The following is a 22,468-nucleotide window of genomic DNA, read 5'->3' as shown; positions in this document are numbered from 1 at the left end:
ATCAGTCTGGAACCCACATTATGCATCTGATATTAACACAGTAGAGAAAGTCCAGAAATATTTCACAAGAAGAGTTCTCCACTCCTCTACTCATTGCAGAATACCTTATGTCACCAGACTTGAAATTCTAGATCTAGAAAATCTATAACTATACCACCTTCGGTCCGATCTAAGTATAGTATGTAAAATCATACATTGCAATGTCCTACCTGTCAATGAATACTTCAGCTTTAACCATAACAATACAAGAGCAAACAATAGATACAAACTCAAGGTTAACTGCACCAAACTTGATTGCAGGAAATACGACTTCAGCAACAGAGTGATCGATGTCTGGAATACTCTACCTGACTCTGTGGTTTCTTCCCCAAACCCCAAAAACTTCAACCTTAGACTTTCTACTATTGACCTCACCCCTTTCCTAAGAGGTCTGTAGGGGGCATGCATAAGCGCACCAACGTGCCTACCATCCCTGTCCTATTGTTTCTTTTATTTTTCTTATATGTATCCATGTCTTCATAACTATGTTTTTACTTATATCTATTATCTTGTAAGCAATTGACAAACCAAATAAAATAAAATAAATAACTAAAACAGTTTCACTTTGTCCTCTGAAATATTATCTGGCAATTCTGATAGCTAAAAGTGGTTTCTTTACAGGCAGGATAGATGCCCCAAAACCTTGTCAGCCCAATGGAACTGTTGGTTGACGTTTTAAGTTGATAACACCTCAAATCCAGGAAAATGCATATTGCTTATTGCAGTGTTACATTTTAGTCTGTTTTCTAAAAATAGTAAATTGGAAATTGTTAGGGAAATTCTCACAGTTAGTTGCTTGTTATAGTAATTTGATTATTATTAAAATATTGACATTTAATTCCACATTATTTGTGAAAAATATCACTGTTCATTTACATGATTTTAGTTATAAAAGATCCTGACTTACAAAGCATACTGTTCAAATTTTGTAATATTTTAGGTTTAATTTTTTTAATTCTGTCTCACCCAACTCCTATATATAAAAACATGAATAAATTACCGCTTTCAAATCGGGTTGCTTGTTATCCAGAAAGCCACGTAATGCATTTGCACCTATATTTTCTAAAGCAGAGAAAATTGAAATTTACTTTCAGAGAATATTGGAATTATTTATCAAGCAAAGAAGCTTTAATAACATTTATAGTATCACTTGTACAGGTTTTATTCAAAGTAATATATGGCTTATATAACTGTGGTTTATTAAATAAGTCACAATTGATAAAATGATAAAACATAGCATTATCGTATGCCACTGATACATAGTATATACCTGTGATGGTGACCCTATGGCAGGCATGTCTGAAGTGGCACACGGAGCCATGTCGGCTGGTACGCATGGCATCCCCTGTTCCTCTTCTGTGTTTCTGGTGTGCATGTGCGCTCGACGATCAGCTGTTTTTGCGTGTGTGGTAGTGTCAGAAACCGGAAGAGTTGGTCTTCCAGTTTCCATTGTGTGCATACATGCTGGCCAGCTGATTGTCGCATGTGCTTGTGCACCAGTAACCAGAAGACAAGCTGGCCGGTGCTCATGTGCGCGTCAGAAACTGGAAATTCATTTCCCAGCACATGCATGCCCACTTGGCAGCTTCTCTTCTGGGGTGCATCCCCGACGAGCATGTGCATGCCAAAAAGGTTCGCCATTACTGGTATATACCATAGCCATGAGTAGATGTGCAGTAGAAGTGTTAACTGACTTCCTGGATATTGTTTGGGTCTGGATGAGGAGGATCACACTTTAAATGAATCCCTCCAATAAGGAGTGGCTTTGGATCTGCAAATCTAACAATTGCAGGGAAATTCCACTTTTTTAAAACTCTAAACTGGTTGTATTTCTTTGTTCACAGATGGTTTTCAACTTGAGAATTTTCCTGTTTGAAGACCAGATGTCAGATAAACTTTTTTGTACAATGACAACTTTTTTTCTGGCTTTGGAGGACTTGCTTATAGTCACTAAAGCTCTAGTCACCTCTATTAAATTATTGCATAAATTAATTATTGCATTAAATAAATGCTCAACATGGGATGACTGTCGAAGGATGTGTGGAAACTGCAGCTGCTGCTGAATGAGGTAGTTGCAGTAATAATGGGAGTTGCCTTAGTTTCCAATTGAATTCTGGGTGTGGTTTAAGATGGTGGTTGTCACATTTAAAACCTATATACATCTGATCCTGGCCATCTTTTTCTTAATTCATTTGCCTGTCCAAACAAATCAAATAGTATATTAATAACAATAGACTTATATACCACTCCATAGTGTTCTACAGCACTCTCTGGGCAGTTTAGTGTAAGCATATTGCCCCCAATAATCATGGTCCTCATTTTACTAATCTTGGAAGGATGAAAGGCTGTGTTCTGTCCTAGTTCCCCCCCCCCAAAAAAAACACTAAGTAAACTCTGTGTCCCTGAAAAATCTCTTTTATTAAATGAATGTGAATTTATTGCATTCACATTCAGCCAATGGCCTGGTAAACAGTCTTGCAAAGGTATAATTATTAGCTCAGACATTATCTATCTGGGAAAGCTTCCCAGTAAATATTTCCGCATGCAGCGTTGACAGGGAAAGGCTGGGCACAGAGTCTCTACGTTACACAGACAGATCATCCCAAGGCTGGAATGAACAAATTGTTTCCTGCAAAAGCCCCCTCCCCTTTTTCTCCTCTTTTAATCCTTATGGGAGGGGCCATTCATCATCCACCTGTGGCCTTACTCCCATGTCAAGCCTTAATTGTTCCTTCCTTTTGGCAGCTCTGTGCATGCACAAGCTGGGAACTGGTTCCAGAAACTCTCCCGCCTCACTGCTGTCTGAGGCTGAAGGCAGCTAATGACTCTGCCTCTGACACAGAGCCCTCGTCCGAGTTTTCCTCAGCCTCCAGGACTGGCCCAGGTTCCTCCCCAACCTCCTTGCTACAACTCTGTCCGACTCTGCTGCCAGCTCCATCAGCCGCCGGTGTACCACAACAGGCTGAATCAACCTTAAGTCAAACCTTAAGGATCAAACTCCTGGCAGTGGGCAGAGTTAGCATGGAAATACTGCATTCTAATCACTGTGCCACCATAGCTAATAAATAAATAAAACCAATTTTTCCACATTCTATCTCTCCGAGATTATATCTGATGTGGCCCTAGAGGCAGGCATTCTTTGAAACTCCCTTCCAGTGGAAATGTCACATCACTCTTAGACTCCAGAAAAACTTTGAAAACAAACCCATTTTGTCTTGCACATGAACAGAGTATTTTTTTTAATTGAAAGATGGGATACACTGTATGTGGCTTCTGGAAAATAATTATATGTATTTAAGGATTTGGGGAGTATTTTATCTGTTTACCTCTGTTTAGCTGCCTAGATCCTATGAAAATGGACAGAATTCAAGCATAATAAAAATACATAAATAAGTTATAAGTGATGGTTTACAAATCAAACTGAATGTGTTTACACATTCAATTTAATGAATACATTATAAAATAAAATGCTAAAATAACAGTATGGCCCATGCAACCTGTGAATCCAGTCAGAATTTCCAATTAGTATTTGAATGTTGTTGTGATATATACCACTTATTGTTCTGAATTTAGTAATGACAGGAAGATGGGGGAAAGAGGTTACAATTTTTTATTAGCTGCTGGCCACAACATTTAGCTGATTTTGAAAAAGTTAAGCTGGGATAGATTGGTTGTCATCTAGATATGAGACCATAAGGAAATCCCATGGCTGTAAACTAACTGGGAAGTAAAAAAAACAAACTAAACCACTTCCTGACCTTAATTTGCTATTGAATAGAAGTAACACCTAACTGAGGACACCTAATACATTTTGAAATAGTTGGTTTTTCAAATACTTTCTGCATTCCCCCCCACCCGAATCTAGGGATGAAGAAGATAGCAAAAACATTGGGTTTACTTACCTTGCAAACCCATAATTGCTGGATTGGAGCTAAATGTGTTATATATAAGATTTGTTGAATCAGCCAAAGATAAAATTATGGTTTCATGTGACATGTGAAATCTAGTCAATTTTAGCAAGTCACTCATGGCTTCTATCCAACTTGATTACAAGCTATAATAAATCAGTTCAACTAACCTGTATTGTTAACTGCAAGCAACAACATGCAGTGGTGATTCACATCAGAGTCGGCCAGTTCAATAAAGCATGGAAGTTGTTGTTTTTTACAAACCAATTTGCTCAATCCTTCCCCTTTGTTTCTTTTAAAGTTTTCCTAAAAAAACAAAACAAAACAAAAACAGAGTTACTGTTGTAGAACATTTTTCCTCATTTGTTTCCCTTACATTTATCCAACATCAAGTGGCATATTAATTATCACTGGCTTCTATAAACATAACTATATTCTCATGAGCTATAGTTTATTCTCCCAATAGCATCTATTTGTGGATTTCATGGCTAAGAGAAACCACAAACATTAAGAACAATTTTCCAAGAAGCAACTCCATTTATGGAATCCCTATTTTCTATTATGACTATCAAAAATATATGCATAGGAATATTCTTTATCTCTAAAATTGGACAGATTATGTGAATTATAGTATGTGAAAGCTGAACTACTGAAGTTAAGACAGAGTTTAGAGCATGTTTTAGCTATATGCTTGGGATTCTTAATTTGCTTCACTGAAGTATAGTGGACAAAAAGGATTAGATGTCCAGTTATTAAAAAAAAATCAAAATAAATAGAATATGTACTGAAATATTTGTCAACACATTTCTGTGGATACTGATTACTAATTAAGTATAATCTTAGATTGCTTATTAAATAAGTAATGTCATTATCACAGTTCATTCTGCAACTATCTCCTAAACCAGCCAAGGCACTCTTAATGTTTTGAAATCATGAGTACCATTCCTTTTTCACTGTTACCAGGCAGGAGATGAGGGAAATAACAAGCACAGACTTGGCCTTCCTGTTTCAGAAATGCCTTGAGTATTTCAAATGGTTCTCTCATGGCACATTTTGCAAGGATAAAATCTTCCCACATAAAGATTAAAATAAAATGTCGCCTTTCCCAAACAGTTGTGGAGGAGACAGGAAGAAAAGTGTGTGGCTGTAGTTATTTTTTCTCCCTCCATTTGGTCAATTTGGACATCAAAGGAGAGGCATAGGTCAGGGTCAGACTCAGAAGAGCTAGAACTAAAATAAAAATCTAACGCAATTTAAAAATATAGGCTGGTTCAATAAGTTGGAAAAAGATTTAGTCTTCCTATGGTTGTTGAATATTTCATGTCCAGTATATATTCAACTAATAGAACTTTCTTCTTTAATTTTTTCTAACATTGTGGAATTGGAAAAATATGTACAGAGGGTGGGATTCTGTCCATCTGTTTGTTCATCAGCACAATAATTATATAAAAAACTGTCTCGAATGAATGCCAAATTTGCACTAAAAAGAGAAGCAGGTAAAAGAAAGTTGTAAAATGGGTTGGATCTGCTTGGGAGCTGTGGAGAAAAAATACTCCTGGTAAATTCCCCCTATGCCACCTTATGGGAAAGGCAGTTATGCAGTTGCTGAGATCTTTTCTCCTCCCCTCAAAGCAGGATATATGAAATCCATGTTCTACAGCAAACGTATACACACAAAGGGAGCAAAAGACCATTTTTTCATGCTGTGTCTATGTGGAATCTTCCTGAAATTCTGCCCTTCCTTAAATCTCGTACAATGGAGCTGAGTAAGTTTCATCGCTAGTAAAAATAAATACTTCCATGTGCAGTATTTAATTCACAGGTAGCATTACTATAGATAAAGAACCTACTTTTAGTCACAATCGATTATACAGGAAGCATCACCAGAACTTTCCCTTTAGTAAAACAAAAATATAAATGTCTGTCTGTCTATCTAAATATTTATCAGGGAGAAATCTTTCATCCCAGTCTACTTTGGGCTACATATAGTCCTTGTTTAGCAATCACAGTTGAACAAAGTAGCCCAATTGTTAAGCAAAGCAATTGCTAAGTGAAACTGCAAATGTCTTAAAGACTTACTTCAGCTTTGCTTTGCTTTACAGACCTGCAACAATCCTAAATACAAGGAAATGCAAAGTTATGTTTTTATCATTTTCATAACTGCACTCACAGTCTGAGCCAGTCAATAAATGAGGATTTCTTGTATATAATTTTCTATTGGCTGGGGGATTCATAGATAGTTAGGCACTTAGTGTACGATTTTACATATCGATCCATTTAGGATTTGGGATATCAATTCATATCTTCAGGTGGCTTAACTGGCTTCAGAAAAATGTCAAATGATGATTTAATGTGGCCCAATAGAATAAACAAAAGCTACACAATAGAAGTAAAAAATGTAAACAATCACAGAATGCATTATGCAAGGGAAATGGAAAAATGCAAATAAAGAACTATTCCCACAGATATTAGTTTGGGATAGTGAGGAAAAACACTCTTATGTTTTTTTTGTTTTTTTTGTGGAAATAATTGTTGAGAGAATGCCAGAGTTTCCTTTCTAGTGAATGGACCAGCTTACTGGAAAAAGCCCGACAGAAAGACAAACAAGTGAAAGAGTTCATTCTATTTATTTGTGGCTCAGACACACTAATCAGTCTTAAAAATAATGCATGAGACAAAGAAAGAAGGCCTGATTCCAGTTTCCAGTAAAAATTAGCCAAGAGATAAAGCTGCCAATGGTGTGTATGTTCAAGACAATAATACATTACAGTACATTTTCAGTTTCTGTGGTATGTGAAAAAGATCACAACAAAGAAATGTAAGTGCACATAAACCTAGAGATTTAAATTGATGCCTCCTAGATGTATCAGCTACTATAATGTCTCCCATTTAACGGAGGCTGGTGGAATATTTTAGCAAGTAGGATTGAGTAATAATAACTATAAAACAATAAATTATAAAGTGACATTTAAGTTTATAATTGGAATATTCACTTATGCAACTGATTTTGCTTGAAATTGTTTCATCTTTCATTCTCTTTACAAAAAGATATAAAAATAGATGATTCAAAGATTAATTTTATAATAGCTTCCTGTTCATCATACCATTATAATATCATCACCACCCATGTTTCCTCCAATAACACGCATGGTCATCACAATTAAAGGAAATATGACCTGGGTTTTTAGTCATCTATTAAAAATTTCTGTTCATGAAAAAAAAAACTCTGTCCATATACCAGTGAATAAAAACAATGTTTCAGATGGAAATCAAACACTGATTATGGCTTCATTTTATAGAATATATTATAGTGCTTCATATTGACAAATTAATGTTCACAATTTGTTAGTTAATAACAATTTTTGCTTATTAGCTGTTTTTGTTTGAATGCTGCGTAGTGTCTTATTACCCAGTACAGCACTATTAGCCAGTTATTAATAGTTTAATAAAATCTACAAGCCATTACTAATATCAGAATCGTTATTGAATAATATTACTCAAGTGTATTGGGTAATGCATTGGGGATATGCTAATATGTGATTTCCAAGGCTTATAAACCTTTTATCAAAAGTTGTGATGACAAAGCCAGAGCTTCAGTCAAATGGCTATTTCTGTACAAGATTCACATCCTGATTCATTGTAGGCAGTTTTCCTAATTTGGTGCCTTCTGATATAGTAGATGTATCAGAACTTCAGCTTCCAGGCTTTCCAATCAATGATTTCAATATATAAGTTAGGGGCAATGTGTGAAAAATCGGCATTGTATAGAATGCTTAGGAAATCTATAGAATGCATGTCCTTTTAGGCAAAGTATGTAATGTTTGTGTTATTTTAATATGCTATATACTTTCTCTAGGTATTATATATACCTAGGCATTATGCAGAATGCTAAGAGCTATTTAGGCAAAGTATGAAAAGAGAATCATGAAAAGGGTTAGGATTAGCATTAGGACTAACATACAGTATATGAAAAATAAAATAAAAATTCAAAATAAAGTACAGGAAAAAATAAGATTAAAAAGACCACTATTGAGCTACTTGTTGCAACAAAGAAGGCAAGAATGGCATTTTAGGGGGAGTACTTTATAGTTTGCCATTTTGCCTTTTGGCATTGCATAGAAGTCCCAGGAAATGTGTGACATATTAAGCATTTCATACTTTGACGTCTCATTTTTGGCATTCTAAAGATTTCCTAGGGCATTCTATAAAATGCCTAATTTCACACATTTATAGGAACATACAAATTATGTCAATCCTGCAGAGAAGTAATCGTGGTTCTCAATCATGTATAGTAACTCAAATAACAATCATGATCAATCTGATAAAGTTTCTCTAATAAAGATCCCCAATATGGTGTGTCAAAGAATGGAACTAAAGGGTAGCTAACCTGCATTTTTATATCACAATTCTAAATAAATTATTAACACACATATGTGTTTTTTTGCTTAAATATCACCCCACTAGGTGGCGCCTATGCTACAAAAGTGAACTACTATAGGAGTTTAAGTTAGCAGATGGTAAACATAATTTTTGAAAGGCTTTCATCTTAAATAATTTTCATACATTCTAGCACATATCAGATCTTTCTAACTATTACTTTAGCACAAACTTTCAATAACTGGCATTATTGGATATTTCGACATGGGATGTTGGCATTATATCTGCCTCTGCAGTGCAATGCTCAATCTAATTGTTTACTGGCTTAGCTATAGTACAGCCCAAATGGCAAAACTTTCATTTCAAGATTTGCAAGACAGAAATTTTGTGGGACTTGCAGAGAGGCCATTCTCCATTTCTGGAACTCTTGCTTTATCCCACCATTCTGCTGCTTGAACTCAAAACTTTTCTCAACCAACTGGATTTAAAACTTTTTAGTCAATGTCTAATCAGTTTCATAAATCTTTACAATCTCCCCTCCAATTCAGCTTAACTTTCCTTGTTATAAAAACAGGATGCCATGAATTCTTACCTCAGTCTAGCCTCTAGGATAGATGCTAAGAACTAACCACAATGATGCCAAAATTAAGAAATTGGCATCCTAACATCACCATGCAAAAAAATAAATACTTGCTTCACAATGTCACACAGAAGTATGCAATGGATGGATTGTTTCACAATCTCACAGTGCTCATTTCAGCACTTACCCTCCTTTCCCTTTGTCCAGATATCTATGCTTTTCATCTGTTGGGCTCAAATGAGCCATTACTCTCTTTCTCCTTCCCTCTTATACACACAGAGAAGCTTTATGCTGTTCCTACAACTATGGATGCTGTAGCGGAAAAAGTGCCTGGTGTGTAAATATGATGCTGGGTGGAGTTCGTTGGACAACTTATAAACTTAACAAATGGAATGCATGAAGTTTTAGGGACAAAGCATTGTCAAAATCTAGAACCAAATGGGTCACGATGAACATTTGAAATACATGCAATTTTGCACTGAATAGAAACAAATAACACCGATTGTTTTAAAGATGGGTGGAGGATAACCATCACTTTTTACTTTTCAATGTTGGATCTTCTGCACCAAGAAATCCCCCCCTCCCTCAATTTTTTATCTTAAAGCAAAGCAAAACCTCCATTATAACAAATGCCTCTCTTGCCATTTTCTCCTTCCTGTCTACTTACACAAGATTGGACTTCATCGAGTTCCAAGCATACCACTTCAGTGGCAGGAGGCAGCTGCTTGATTTTCATACATGAGACGCTGAACTAAAAAAGAAAGGATGAAAGAATGTATCATTGTATTTCCCTTTGTCTGGTGTCATTTGTCTATTTTGTTTGCTAATTGTATTTCCATGAAATCACCAATTAATTAATATATGCTTGAAAGGTCCTTGGTGCTTTCTGAGCTTGATTGTAATTTATCACCCAAATTATGTAACATCATCAGTACTAGTCTGATGATGTTACTTAGTTTGGGTAATGAAACATCTGCAAGAAAACAGTTAAGTTCAGAGAGCACCAAGGACCACTAATTTCAACCCTGAACTACAAATATTCTCCTTTATTGATATGTGCTTATTGAATAATTCAAGAACAAAGAATAAACAATATTGCTAAAATGTGACAGAAAAAAGCACAAATATTTTTTTCTTGTGGAAAAAGTAAATCCCAAAGTATAAAAGAAATGACTAAAAAGATACTTTTATGCTTACATGTGATTTTAAACAAACAGTTGTATTAAGCAGGCAAACCAGCAACTTGGGGTAAACATGACCACAAAGAAGGTGTTAGGCCACTATCCCTGAGAAGACTATTCTATAATAGAGACACCAACATCAAGAAGACTATTTCTGAAATACTAGTTCACCTTATGTGATGGGGACACACTGAGCCATACCTGTGAAGATAATTACAAAGTTCAGATTGGCAGACATACGCAAGAGATAATTATCTTAGGAAATTCTGTAGAGATTCTCAGTCATCCAGGTCATGGTTGTCCCAAAGGTGCTTTTTCAGGAGGCAACTGGATTTCCTTGTTTTTCCTTTGAAGATTCTCATCCTTGAAGCTTCTTCACCTCTGGCAGGTTAGTGGGGAATGGACTTCCTTGTTTTTCCTCCCATTTCCCACTACCCTGTCAGAGCTGAAGTAGCTTCTTGGATGAGAAGTGAAACGTCTTCAAAGAAAAAACAAGGAAGTCCTGCTGCATCCTGATAAAGCACAAATATTCTCATGGTTCTAATGTAGAAAACTTTCAACCATTTTCTGAAAGGAGACATAATTCAAAAACTTATATGCTTCCATCAGACAAATAGCATTACATGGCTGAAAAGACAATTGATATTCAGGGTAACCTGAAATGGAGGTGTCAAACCAAACAAATCTGCTGAACGTAAATGTTATCGACTTGAAATCATAAGTAAACTTCCTCAAAAGGCAATCAAATATCAGATATATGAAAGAAGGGTCAGTATCAAGGAATATGTTACTTTAGCATCCGTTTCTTTTGTTTTAGGAATATTTGGCTTTGTAATTCCAATACTGAGGACAGAGTCAATGTAAATTCAGACTAAGGCCAATGTTTATACAATAACAATTTTTATTGCATTGAATTATTTTTTACCTGTACTCAGATACATTTTCATATAGCAAAATGAGATTGTGTGACAATTTACATCTTCTGAACACAAAACAGTAGCAAAACAGTAGTTACATGTAGAACACTACAGTGTCTGAATGTCAAATGCTATAAAAAAACCTGAATGTGGGAAAGCGCATCAGAGAAGACCACAGGCTGGGAGTTGCAAATTTATGTTCTCTCTTCCCTTCACATTTGTTCTCTGGGCAGTTTGCCAACCTGCTGTTGGAGCTTCCTTTGCTGAGGAAAAAAGTTATGTAAACACATCTATTCTCTTCCCCAATAAAATGAAATAAGAAAAAGCCTAGATGAGATTCAAAGAAATAAATGAGCACCTATGGGAATCATCCAGGAAGCTGAAGAATATAAGCTGGCACCTTTGCAAAAGTATCTGAAATACCATGTCGATGAGACTGATTAATACACCAATCATTGATTTAAAATAATGGTCCCAATAAAGGAGATTAATATTTCCTCTTTTTTATAACTATAATACAAATATAATTAATGTTTCCTATTTTCCTAAATTTTCACAATCTTACCATCTCACTGTTGTTCTTAGTTGTGGCTGTAATAAGAGAAATGGTAGAATTATATTTTGTTGGCTTAGTAGGTTCATGTGTTAGAAGTGGTGTTGAACTTAAACTTTGAGTTGTTGTTGTCTCATTGTTAGTAGTCAATATTGCATTCCACTGTGTAGTAAACGACTTAGCTGTTGTATTTGGTGAAGTTACGTTTGTTGTGGGTATGCTGGCAAATGTCTCTGGCTTTGTACCATTGCTTGATGTCTCTGGAAAGAAATAAAAGACTTGATTGGTAGATAAAAATGCCAAATCCAGTCTAAACATTTGGCTGACTAACAATAATAATAATAATTCATGATCAATTTCTTTCTTCAAATGATTACATGATCAATTTCTACAAAAGATGAGGGAGAAATGGATAAAGATACAAGATTTCCATCTATCAATTACAAAAAGCCACATTACTTAGATCTGCACATATACTATGCTGATATGTGGCAACATTCCAGCTTCTTGGAAAGAACTTGATGCGTATGAAGACCCATACCATCTAAAGAACTGGCAGCTGTGCTTTCACATTTTTGTGTAAATTGATGGGCTATGAGTGTGCACTTAATGATCTCAAATAGCACATTTTGATCTGGAGTTTCAGATGAATCAGTCAGCCATAACTAAATATATATTTGAGTAATTTTTCTCAACCATTCTAATTATCACAATATCTTAATGTCAGGGAATTGTGCACCTGGTGTCCAAATGGAGTCAGAGATGCTAACACAAACAAGCATTTTTATATAAATAAATATACTTACATTAAATAAAATAGGCAAACAGGGGCATTGTTAGGTAAACCAACACAGCAGGAACATCATGAGATAAACCACAGAGAGCACACAGAGAAAAAAAGCGGGAAATAAGGAAACTCCTCCTTTACTCTCACAGCAACCAATTAAGCTCTCTTTAACCAATTAGCTATAACTCTGTTTTTACTCATTGTCCAACCCTTTGTTGCTCCACTTATTAAATTTTAAATATCTTAACACTTAATCAAATACTAGTCTCTATATTTAGGAGATGTTTATCTTTGGCTAGATTTAATGCCTTCCCAATAGCTTTCACTGAGGGGACATATGAGGACATTCCATTTGAGTAAAGACTATGTCCCTCTGGCACAGGAGCAATACAGATATTGAGACATGTTGTATTGCGTAGTATTGTATTGTTCACTATGTTATTTCACGTCAGGAGCTATTATCCCTATTTTTAGATTAATGTCTTAATCTCTCCTTTTCTCTTCACCTTTTGCTATCTGATCAGTTGAACTTTGTCTTACTGAACATAGCTAAATATTGTCCTGTTAACTGCAGTATTAGCTATACTCTATTAATAATCATATTGTAAATATCTATTGTTCCAGACAAAATGATTGTTTATTGTTAGTTTTATTCTATTTTTTAATTGTTACTCACATTTAGGCTTCATAATTGTGAATTCTGCTGTTCACGACTCACTATTTAGGAGTTGTTTATCTTAATTTTGAATTTATTTTGAACTGATCTATGATAGTAAAATCTGATCTGAACATTTCAAATGTTTAACAATACATTTGCATAATAAGCAAAGTATTTTAGCACCAGCTAAAAGTTTGATTTAAAATACCGTGTTTCTCCAACAATACGGCCTCCCCCAATAGGAAGTCCCAACATGTTTTATAGGCATAAAATCAAATTAAACCTCTCCCCCCAAATTAAGGCCTATATTAAGCATGCAAAATGGGGGGGAATGGGGGGGGGTTGTTGTTAGGAAGTACTTTTGTTGCATACCCGGATATGGTGCTTCCTGCGTTGACTTTGGCGTTGGTGGGGCACTTCGTATTGGGAGACCTTCCGCCACAGTTGCTTTCCCTTCTCCCCATGCTGCAGAGTAATGCTGCAGCATTTGGCACAGCCACGCGCAAACGGAGCCCGGCGGAGAAACTTGGCTTCAGGTGCTCCTTTTACCACCTTCCCTTTGCCTTCGAAGGCAAAGCCAATTCTTTTAAAAACGATGCCTTACTACTGGTATGACAAAGCCTCCCCTGCCTGAGAGAGCAGCCCAACCCCATGTGGGGAGGCGAATCTTCCGGGGCCGTAGCGCAGGATCGGCTCACCCCAGGAGAAGCACCCAGCTGCCACCCCTGCCTGGCGCCGGGCAGAGTACAAAGAGCTTCGCCTAGGGTGCCCAGTACAGCTGACAGGTGGGCCCTCCTGCCCGGTGGCGGAGCCAAGGCAGTGAGTGCTTATCCCGCCAGGGCCATGCCAGAGCCGTGCGTGTTGGGCAGAGCTGAGAAAGCAAGCTGCGGGTATGTGCCTGCCTGCCAAGTGAAAGAGCCAGGCCAACCCGAGCTTGGCTTCCTTTCCAAGTCCGTCCAGCCCAAACCTGAAGGGGCCACCAGGAGATGCTGCCTGAGGCAGTGATAGTGCCCACCCATCCGCGGACAGGGAGGCGAGGCAATGGCAGTGCTGCTTCCCTGGCCGGTGGGTCCGGTGGAGAGAGCCTGAAGCCACCTATCCTTTCCACCCCTTGCCCAGCCTGTCCCCGTCCCCACGCATCTCCAAATGTGCCGGCAGCTCCAAACACTGCAGTGGCATGGGCATCAGGCAGAGGCACTCACTCGGTGGGGAGGAGGATGTAGTGCAGGCCGTCGCCTTGCCTCCCTGTCCATGGATGGGTGGGCACTATCACTGCCTCGGGCGGCCTCTCCCAGTGGTCCCTTCGGGCTGGAGGGACTTGGGAAGGAAGCGAAGCTCAGGTTGGCCCGGCTATTTCGCTTGGCAGGCGGGCGCACACCCACGGCTCACTTTCCCGGCTCTGCCCAGCCTGCCTGGCTCTGGTGTGGCCCTGGCAGGAGGAGCGGAGGGCCTGGCGGGGAGGCACTTGCTGCCTTGGCGAGAGTTCTGCCACCGGGCAGGAGGACCAGCCTGTCAGCTGCGCTGGGCGGCCCAGGCGAAGCTCTTTGCGCTCTGCCCGGCACCAAGCATGGATGGCGGCTGGGCGCTTCTCTTGGGGTGGGCCGATCCTGCGCTGCAGCCCTGGGAGATTCGCCTCCCCACGTGGGGTTGGGCTGCCCTCTTAGGCAGGGGAGGCTTTGTCGTACCAGTAGTAGGGCATCGTTTTTAAAAGAATTGGCTTTGCCTTTGAAGGCGAAGGGAAGGCGGTGACAGGAGCGCCTGAAGCTGAGTGTCTCTGCCAGGCTCCGGTTGCAGGGAGGAGCCCTGGCTGGCCACGCGTGGCTGTGCCAAATGCTGTGGCATTACTCTAAATGCCGCGGCAGCATGGGGAGAAGGGAAAGCAACGGTGGCGGAAGGTCTTCTGATACGAAGTGCCCCACCAACACTGAGGTCAACATCCAAGCCATCGCCGCCTGCCCGCCTGAGGATGCAAGGGGGGAATTAAGTCACCCCCGAAAAGACGGCCTAGCCGTTTTTTCAGGGGTCAAAAAAAAAAAAAAAAAGGCCCAGCCTTATTTTGTGAGAAACACAGTAATAGCCTGGAAGTAGAGGAGGGGAAGTGATAAATTGATGTCTAGAGGTAAAATGATACTTATAAAATTCCATTTCTGATAAAATATATTTAAAAACTGAAGAGTTTCTTGAAAAATTGGGAAATTGTACTAATAATTATTCAATTAAAATTACATTTCAATATTTCCTTTTTTTCCAGGTCAGAATATTAGCAGAATGAGAAAAGATGGGAAAACAGAAATGGCAACACTTTGAGAAAGTTATGTTTTTATCATAAATGATTAAATGAGTCAAACTAATTCCATAGAAATGTTGAAGCCAATTTACCTTTTAGTGATGTTACAGTGGAGCTTAAAGAGGTAATACTAGAAGCAGGACTAGGAGTAATGACTGTTGTCAACTTCTCAGCAATGGTAGTTTTTGGAGAAATACTACTTGAATTAGTTTCCTCACCAGAGACTCGATTTTCTAAAAAGGAAAAAGGAAATGTAAAATATTTATAGTTATCCAGTACAATTTGACATTGTAGAAGACTCTTTGATGAGGCTCAAAGTAGAAATGCTGCAACAACAACAAAAATATGGAATCCCTTTCTTTATTGTTCATGGAAGAAAGTTTACTTGATGCAAATAAAAAAATGCATATTTGCAAGAATGGTCACCACTTCTCAACAAATTGATGTTGCTTGTTTTTCTTTTATACAACAACACAACAGAAATTGAGGCAGATTCATTGTTAATTATTATTTACTGGACAACCTATGCCCCATTGGGTCATCATTTCAGAGGTATTTCCTTACTTAAACAGAGAAGCAGAATGATCATTTGTAGACAAAAACAGTGGGAGCGGAAGCAACTTCTGACTTCCTGCTGGTTTCCCCATTGTGTTTCCTTGTGGAAAGCAGGCAGAGAGTTTCAGAAATCTTCCTTCCTTCTTCATGGAGTCTGGAGATGTGCAAGAGGTCCTACATGGGTTGGAAAAGGCATATGGTGGCAGTGCAGTTCAGGAAAAGTTTGTGGACAAGTGGCAGAGATCAGGGGAGCTTGTGAGTGGTGGTGGAATGGATTGAGAAGGATATATGTGAGTTCCTTCTTTTTTTGTTCCTCTCTCCTTCCTGGGAAGCTATCATGGAACATTGAAAAGGAAGTTCACATGACTGTAGCAGAAGCAAAACAGACAACAGCATCCATTAGCACTGAAGCAACCACAACTTTTCCAGTTTCAATCCTTCCAGAATAATGGGTCCCAGATTATTCTGTAAGTTAGTCTATTTAAGGTACTTTGGTTCAAAAATTGTTGCCTATCATGTTCTGTTGCACCCAGTTAAAGGTCATGATAATGAGAATTTCAGTACAGTGGTATATAGATAGAATTCCATCCCAATACACGGAATTTACAAAGTGGAAGGTTAACAGATCCCTGTAGGAATTCACAATTTAAAATAAACAGGAAAGCGCTGGGGGAACAGGAAGGGGAGAGAGATCAATCTGGGAAAGACAGGCTATTAGTTCAATTGCTTGTATGTTGGCTTAGGTTAAATTTATTCTGAAAAAAAAAAAAGAAAGAAAATGTGAATTTCAGGGAGGGAATTTAAGGGATGGAATCAACACAAGAAGGCATTCAGGGAGGCAGTTATAGGAGTATCTAATCCAGGCCAGCTTCTTCTAGAATACAAAAGATGAAAGGGTAGAGCAGAAGCTCTTTGGATGATTAAAATTTACAGGAAGGGATGTGACAGAATAGAAAAGCAGATAAGCAACTATATTCCATGGAACAGTTTCCTGTACCCCTGAAGTATAACCCTTGAAACCTAAAATCTTGGCAGATCTCCTTCTGCAGCAGTGAACCTATGTGTCATACAGTGAGCAGAAAAAATGATTTAAAAGTGGGGATTGCAATTGGAGCACTATTATATTTTCCAACATATGATATATTTCTCTTGCTAGACTATAAGGAACAAATATATCCACATTTCAGCAGGAGACATCATGTATTTCAAAGCCACAAGCATGTAATATATACACGTAGAAAGGTATTATGAGAAAATTAATCACATGTACATTTTTGTCCATTGCAGTTGAACAATTTGGGAATGGAAGATAACAGATAATCAGAATTGGAAGGGACCTTATAGGTCATCTAGTCCAACCCCCCACCCAAGCAGGAGACCCTACACCATTTCTGACAAATAGCAGTCTAATCTCTTCTTGAAAATCTCAAGTGATGGCGCTCCCACAACTTCCGAGGGCAAGCTGTTCCATTGGTTGATTGTTCTCACTGTCAGAAAGTTTCTCCTTATTTCCAGGTTAACTCTCTCCTTGTTCAGTTTCCATCCATTATTCCTTGTCTGGCCTACAGACACTTTAGAAAATAGCTTGACCCCTTCCTCTCTGTGGAAGATCAAGAGGAAAGGGCAGGCAGACAGTTTCTTGCCTAGGCACCAGAGCAACAATGAAAGCAGTGCTTGATAATAACGACTTGGGGACACATTGCATTGAAAATTACAGTATCACAACTAATGCAGGGGTAAAATGTTACGGCTCTTTGTGATTTCCCAAGCCATAGAGGTATGCTGCCTATATGCAATTCCTTATATGAAAGAAGAGGTGAATTATTTCATCTTGGGGTAGTAATTGTGTTCATTGTAAGTAATTCAAGTTAAATTAAATTAGATGGTTTTATCCTAACCTTGCTCGCTTCCCCCCAGTTATATCTGGAATGCAACCAGTACTGATCATACATACAAGTACAATGCAATCAGTACAGATCATATATACATATATATATACATGATCAAATGCTATCAATACACATCTGAAAATCTTAGGTTGTCCTACCAGTGACAAAATTAATATAGACAGACAGAAACCATATCAAACGCCAAGTACAGAGACCTGAGAGGGGAAAAAAAATCAAAGACAGAAAATACATGTCATCTTGAAAATAGTGAGAGTTTGATGAGATAGAGCTTAACTTGAAGAGAACCAACTGGGAACCAAATCATGAAGACAACTTTGAAGAATTTGGATAAATGGGAAATCAAACAGAAGAGAATAACTAACAATATCAAAGGCTGAACAGATCTTATAGAGATGAAGGAGTGAGGACAGTTGGATTGGGAAGTGGGGCATTGAAAATACTTTTTGTAAGGGCCATTCAGAGGATGATAGTGGCAGAAACCAGATGGGAAAGCTTTAAAGGTAGGATTGAACAAAAAATGCTGGTAGAATGAAAGATAGCTAGTTTAAGGAATTTTTGATGCAGGACACAAAGGAAATTAGAGAAATAAAGAATAAAGATGTAACTGAATTAGCATGCGCACACACACACACACACACACACACACAACCCTCTCCATTTTTTTGCAAGAAAGTTTTGTATTAGAATAAGTATTTCATATCACAATACATGCATTTGTATACAGATGTTTTTAGTAATTGATGTTGTTTTTGTCTGGAAAATTGTTCTGAATTATCCACAGTAGTGCTGGATTGCAACTTTACAGCCCTTTTTACTTTAAACTGTGCTGGCAGTAACTCATAGAAAGTGGAATTTATCAACATCTGGACAGCTATCTTTAACCTAATTCTTTGTAATTCTTTAAGTAATATTTAAGAAAATATTTCCATTTATAATTCCAGTAATAAAACACTGATACCTTAAAATATTTATTCCTAATTATTTTGCCATTTTAGGTTAAATGCACTCAATCTTTCAAAAACTTTTTTTTTAATTTAGTTGATTCTAACAACAAATACTACAATTTCAGATTTTCAAACTATAGTGGTTATATTTTTTTCTTTAAAAGTCAAAACAGACTTGAAACTCAGATAACAGGAGAACAAGTTTTAAATCTTCATTTTTATAACCCACATTCCACAACAGCTTTGTTTGTTCCCTTTTGTGAAAATATTGCAGATACCTAATGTAATTTATACTATTACATTAGTATACTATTATTGTTTCTGAAAGCAGACAATTTTTCCTGTGCTTCTTCCATGACCCATACTTCTCTAAGTTCTTTTAAAATTGTTTGAAAGTATGTTTTAGAGGAATTTAATTATAGTATTTTTTTCTATAGGTCAAAAGGCTAAAAGCAGAACAAGAAATCAATTATTTTCCAGTGTTTGGGCAAGGTGTATATTTATATCCATCAGCCTTATTAAAAGAACATTCTGTTGTGCAAAAGGATATGTTTCCATTGCCAAGAATTCTGGATTATCTTAAAATTAATCTAGAACGAATGTTTAGAGCCAAATGCCTGAAACAGAGTAATTGATGTCTCATATAACATAGCTCAGGATGTGTGTATTAACGATGCAAGTTCACCATAGTGTTAGCCAGACATTATTTCGTATTCACTGCATGAAAGGTTATTTGTATACAAATTCCAGTTTGCAAAAGAACTAACATGCATGTATTTGTATCCAAATTGTAGACATGTCACAGTTGCATGCTCATTTGTATACACATTCACTAAGTGCTTGATTTATATTTGAACTGCTGAATTTACAGACATTATAAATCTTCTTAATATAACCTACTTACATACTGGAAAAAAATTAGATTTATAGTCTTCATTTGATTTAGTATTAAATTTATAATCCTGCTTTTTGATGGCGACTTAAAATAAAATAGAAGATAGTCCAGGGGTGGGATTCAATCGGTGTTACAACCGGTTCGGTGATTACGTTTTGCGTGCACGTGTACTACAACTTCAGCTGTGCTGCCCGGACAGCTGATAAGCGCTGCGCGCGGATGTGCAGTGTTTGAAAAACCGCTTTTTTACTGCTTTTTCAACTTCAGCTGTGCCGCGCAAAGCAGCTGCAGTTGAAAAAGCAAGAAATAAAGGTCAGGCAACAGCCCGGGCAGGCAGGTGGGTCAAACAGCAGCAGACACAGAACTGGTTCTGGGTCTGCTGCTCTTCAGAGCTACCGGTTCTATAGAGCCAGGCAGAACCGGTAGCATCCCACCTCTGAAGATAGTGTATACTATAAAATATAACATGAATAAAATTAAAATGCTAATAGTTAACTTCTGCCTTTTAGGATCAATCATCTACAGTAAAGGGACAAAAAGTCAAAAAATATGCCAAAGACTAGCACTTGATTGAGAAGCCATGAAAGCCTCAGAGAACATTCAAAGGTATGTATCTACACCTACAAAGATAAGAATTATGCAAACTGTGGTATTCCCTACGACACCCTATGCAAATGAAATTTGGAAAAAAGCATGATAGGTAGAGTATTGACACCTTTGAACTTTAGTGTTGAAAAGACTGCTGAGAATACCATGGACAGCTAAGAAAACAAGCCAGTGAATAATCAAATAAATCACAACAAAATTCTTCCTTGAGTTCAAGTGACTAGGCTCAGACACACTTCAGACACATTATGCAAAGACCTAGCTCTCTAGAAAAGGCTCTAATATTGGGAAAGTGGAAGGAAAGAAAAGAGGATGACCAGTAACAAGGTGGATGGACTGTGTTACAGTGGTGATGAGTGCATCATTAGAAGATCTGAAAGACCAAGTTAGGGATAGATTGTCATGGAGAAAATATATTTACATGGATGATAAGAGTAAAAAATGACCTAACAGCACATAATCATCACTTATGAAAAACAAAACAAAATACCTATGTTTTTCCATTGTTTTAATACTTTGTAATCATGATCCCTCTCTCACTCTTCAGTAACAATATTTGTTCTGTCTCTGTCACAAAGAGAAACTAGAAAGAAACAGATAAAATGAAACTAGCACATTGGAGCAGATTCTGACTCCCCTCTCTGTTTGATAGACTATACCTGAAGACAAAGAATGTGTTCAGGCATTCTCAAATCTGCATGAACCCACAGGATTTTTCTGTCACTTATAATAAACAAGTATTGTAGGAATTGCCTTGAAGACAGGATATCAGATTATCCATGTGATGGAATTTTCCTTCTTCCCACCCACTAGAAACCTGCATTTTCAAGAGTGTGGAAATGACTAATGATTAGTTATGTTATAGAAATCAAAGGAATTGTTCTGTGAGGTTAAGGTTCCTAATGAATTTAAGTAGGTAAGTCCCCTAAATTTTGAATAGTAAACTTTGTGGTTAAATTTCATTTTAAACTGCTTTAAATATTCCTGACCCCTTATCTGCTTAAATAAAGGTGCTAAATTGGGAATGTATATAAATTTGATCATTTTTGTCTGCCTCCTGGGTATGCATGCTTGCCTGGCTTTTTAAGGCAAGAAAAGAAATGTCCTGGAAAGGGGAACTTGTCTTTTTCTAGAGGGGTAAGCCTAAACGCTGGATCCTCACATGTTTAAGCTGAGGTTTAGTAATAGCTGTAAATCAAACAAGTCGTAGCAGTGCTTCAACCACGAGAGTGAAAATGCAGAACATTCTGACCCATTCAGCAACATTGAGGTGATGCTGTCACATAAGAGGGAACAAGAGTGCAGTGCTTTGTGTTCAATATTATAATAAAATTGAGAGGTGTCATTAGTGGCGTGTTCGCACATCTGTGAGGTGATAGGAAAGAACTCCAAGATCTCAGTTCCTTTGTTTAAAAAACAGTTGTGGGCCCTCTAGTTAAATTAGGACCATAGCACTTAAAAAGGAAGCTTATTCTCTTTATGTCTTCTGTTTACAGAATCAAATGTTTCCATTCTATTTTTGACAAAATAAGTTTGTGCTTGTCAGTGAGAATGAAATAAAATTGGGGAAAGCCTCAACAGGAAAAGTCTAAAGCTCTTCTGATGTATAGTGCTCTAATCTGACTCAGGTTCAGTCATAGCTGCATTTGTCGAAAACAGAGTGATCCAGCAATGGATCTCATACTATTTCATCTGGTTGCACCCTTTAAAATAATACAAGACATGGTGACTTATTTAACAACAAATAAACTTACTCAAAAGAGTAGTTATCCTTTCTCAGAAGGCTTTCTTCCAGCAAAAATATCCAAAAACCATTGCCATGTTTCTTTAGGAAACAATGACTTCATCTAGAGATAGTAAGGCTCTGAAAATGGACAGTTTGTGCCATGAAGTAAGCTAGCATACTTGTGGCTCTAGATCAGCATAAATCTACATTGGGCATCTCACCTAGAGGAGCACATTATCCTTCAGTTCACTGAACATTCAGGCTACTTTTGCTAGTAAACTGCAGATGAAAGCCTTGGGTTAAATCTTATAGTTTGTGAACCCAAGAAAATAGGAATTGCACTACTACATTTTAACCCTTTACAGGTGACATGGAAGGATAAACTTAAAAGATACATTTCAAAATAAAAATCATTATTCAAGAAGTGAATGCATGATCAAAATGCCATAGTTTTTAGTGGTGTCAAATTGGGACTTGAACTGCAACTCCACATAATGTTTAGGCTGAGACTTAAAATAGTATCATGGAAATTCTGTTTATCTTAA

At 37.5% G+C, this 22,468-nt stretch overlaps 1 protein-coding gene across 1 annotated transcript in view; it reads right to left on the bottom strand.

The window, feature by feature from the left end:
- The window catches only part of CD34 (CD34 molecule), a 39,172-nt gene that overhangs the window by 5,660 nt on the left and 11,044 nt on the right, over window positions 1-22,468 (bottom strand). The window contains exons 2-6 of the mRNA XM_026675199.2: window positions 15,380-15,520; window positions 11,568-11,815; window positions 9,572-9,655; window positions 4,118-4,253; window positions 1,040-1,101 (exon numbers count right to left, since the gene is read on the bottom strand). Of these exons, the coding sequence (XP_026530984.2) occupies window positions 1,040-1,101; window positions 4,118-4,253; window positions 9,572-9,655; window positions 11,568-11,815; window positions 15,380-15,520 (671 nt within the window). The remainder of the gene's footprint in view (window positions 1-1,039; window positions 1,102-4,117; window positions 4,254-9,571; window positions 9,656-11,567; window positions 11,816-15,379; window positions 15,521-22,468) is intronic.

The sequence above is a fragment of the Notechis scutatus genome, chromosome 3, assembly GCF_049901735.1.
Source record: "Notechis scutatus isolate UNSWTSFEM ecotype Mainland chromosome 3, rNotScu1.2, whole genome shotgun sequence".
NCBI classification, from domain to species: Eukaryota; Metazoa; Chordata; class Lepidosauria; order Squamata; family Elapidae; genus Notechis; species Notechis scutatus.
Note: the sequence above shows the minus strand (reverse complement) of the source record. Positions and strands in the feature narration are given on the sequence as shown.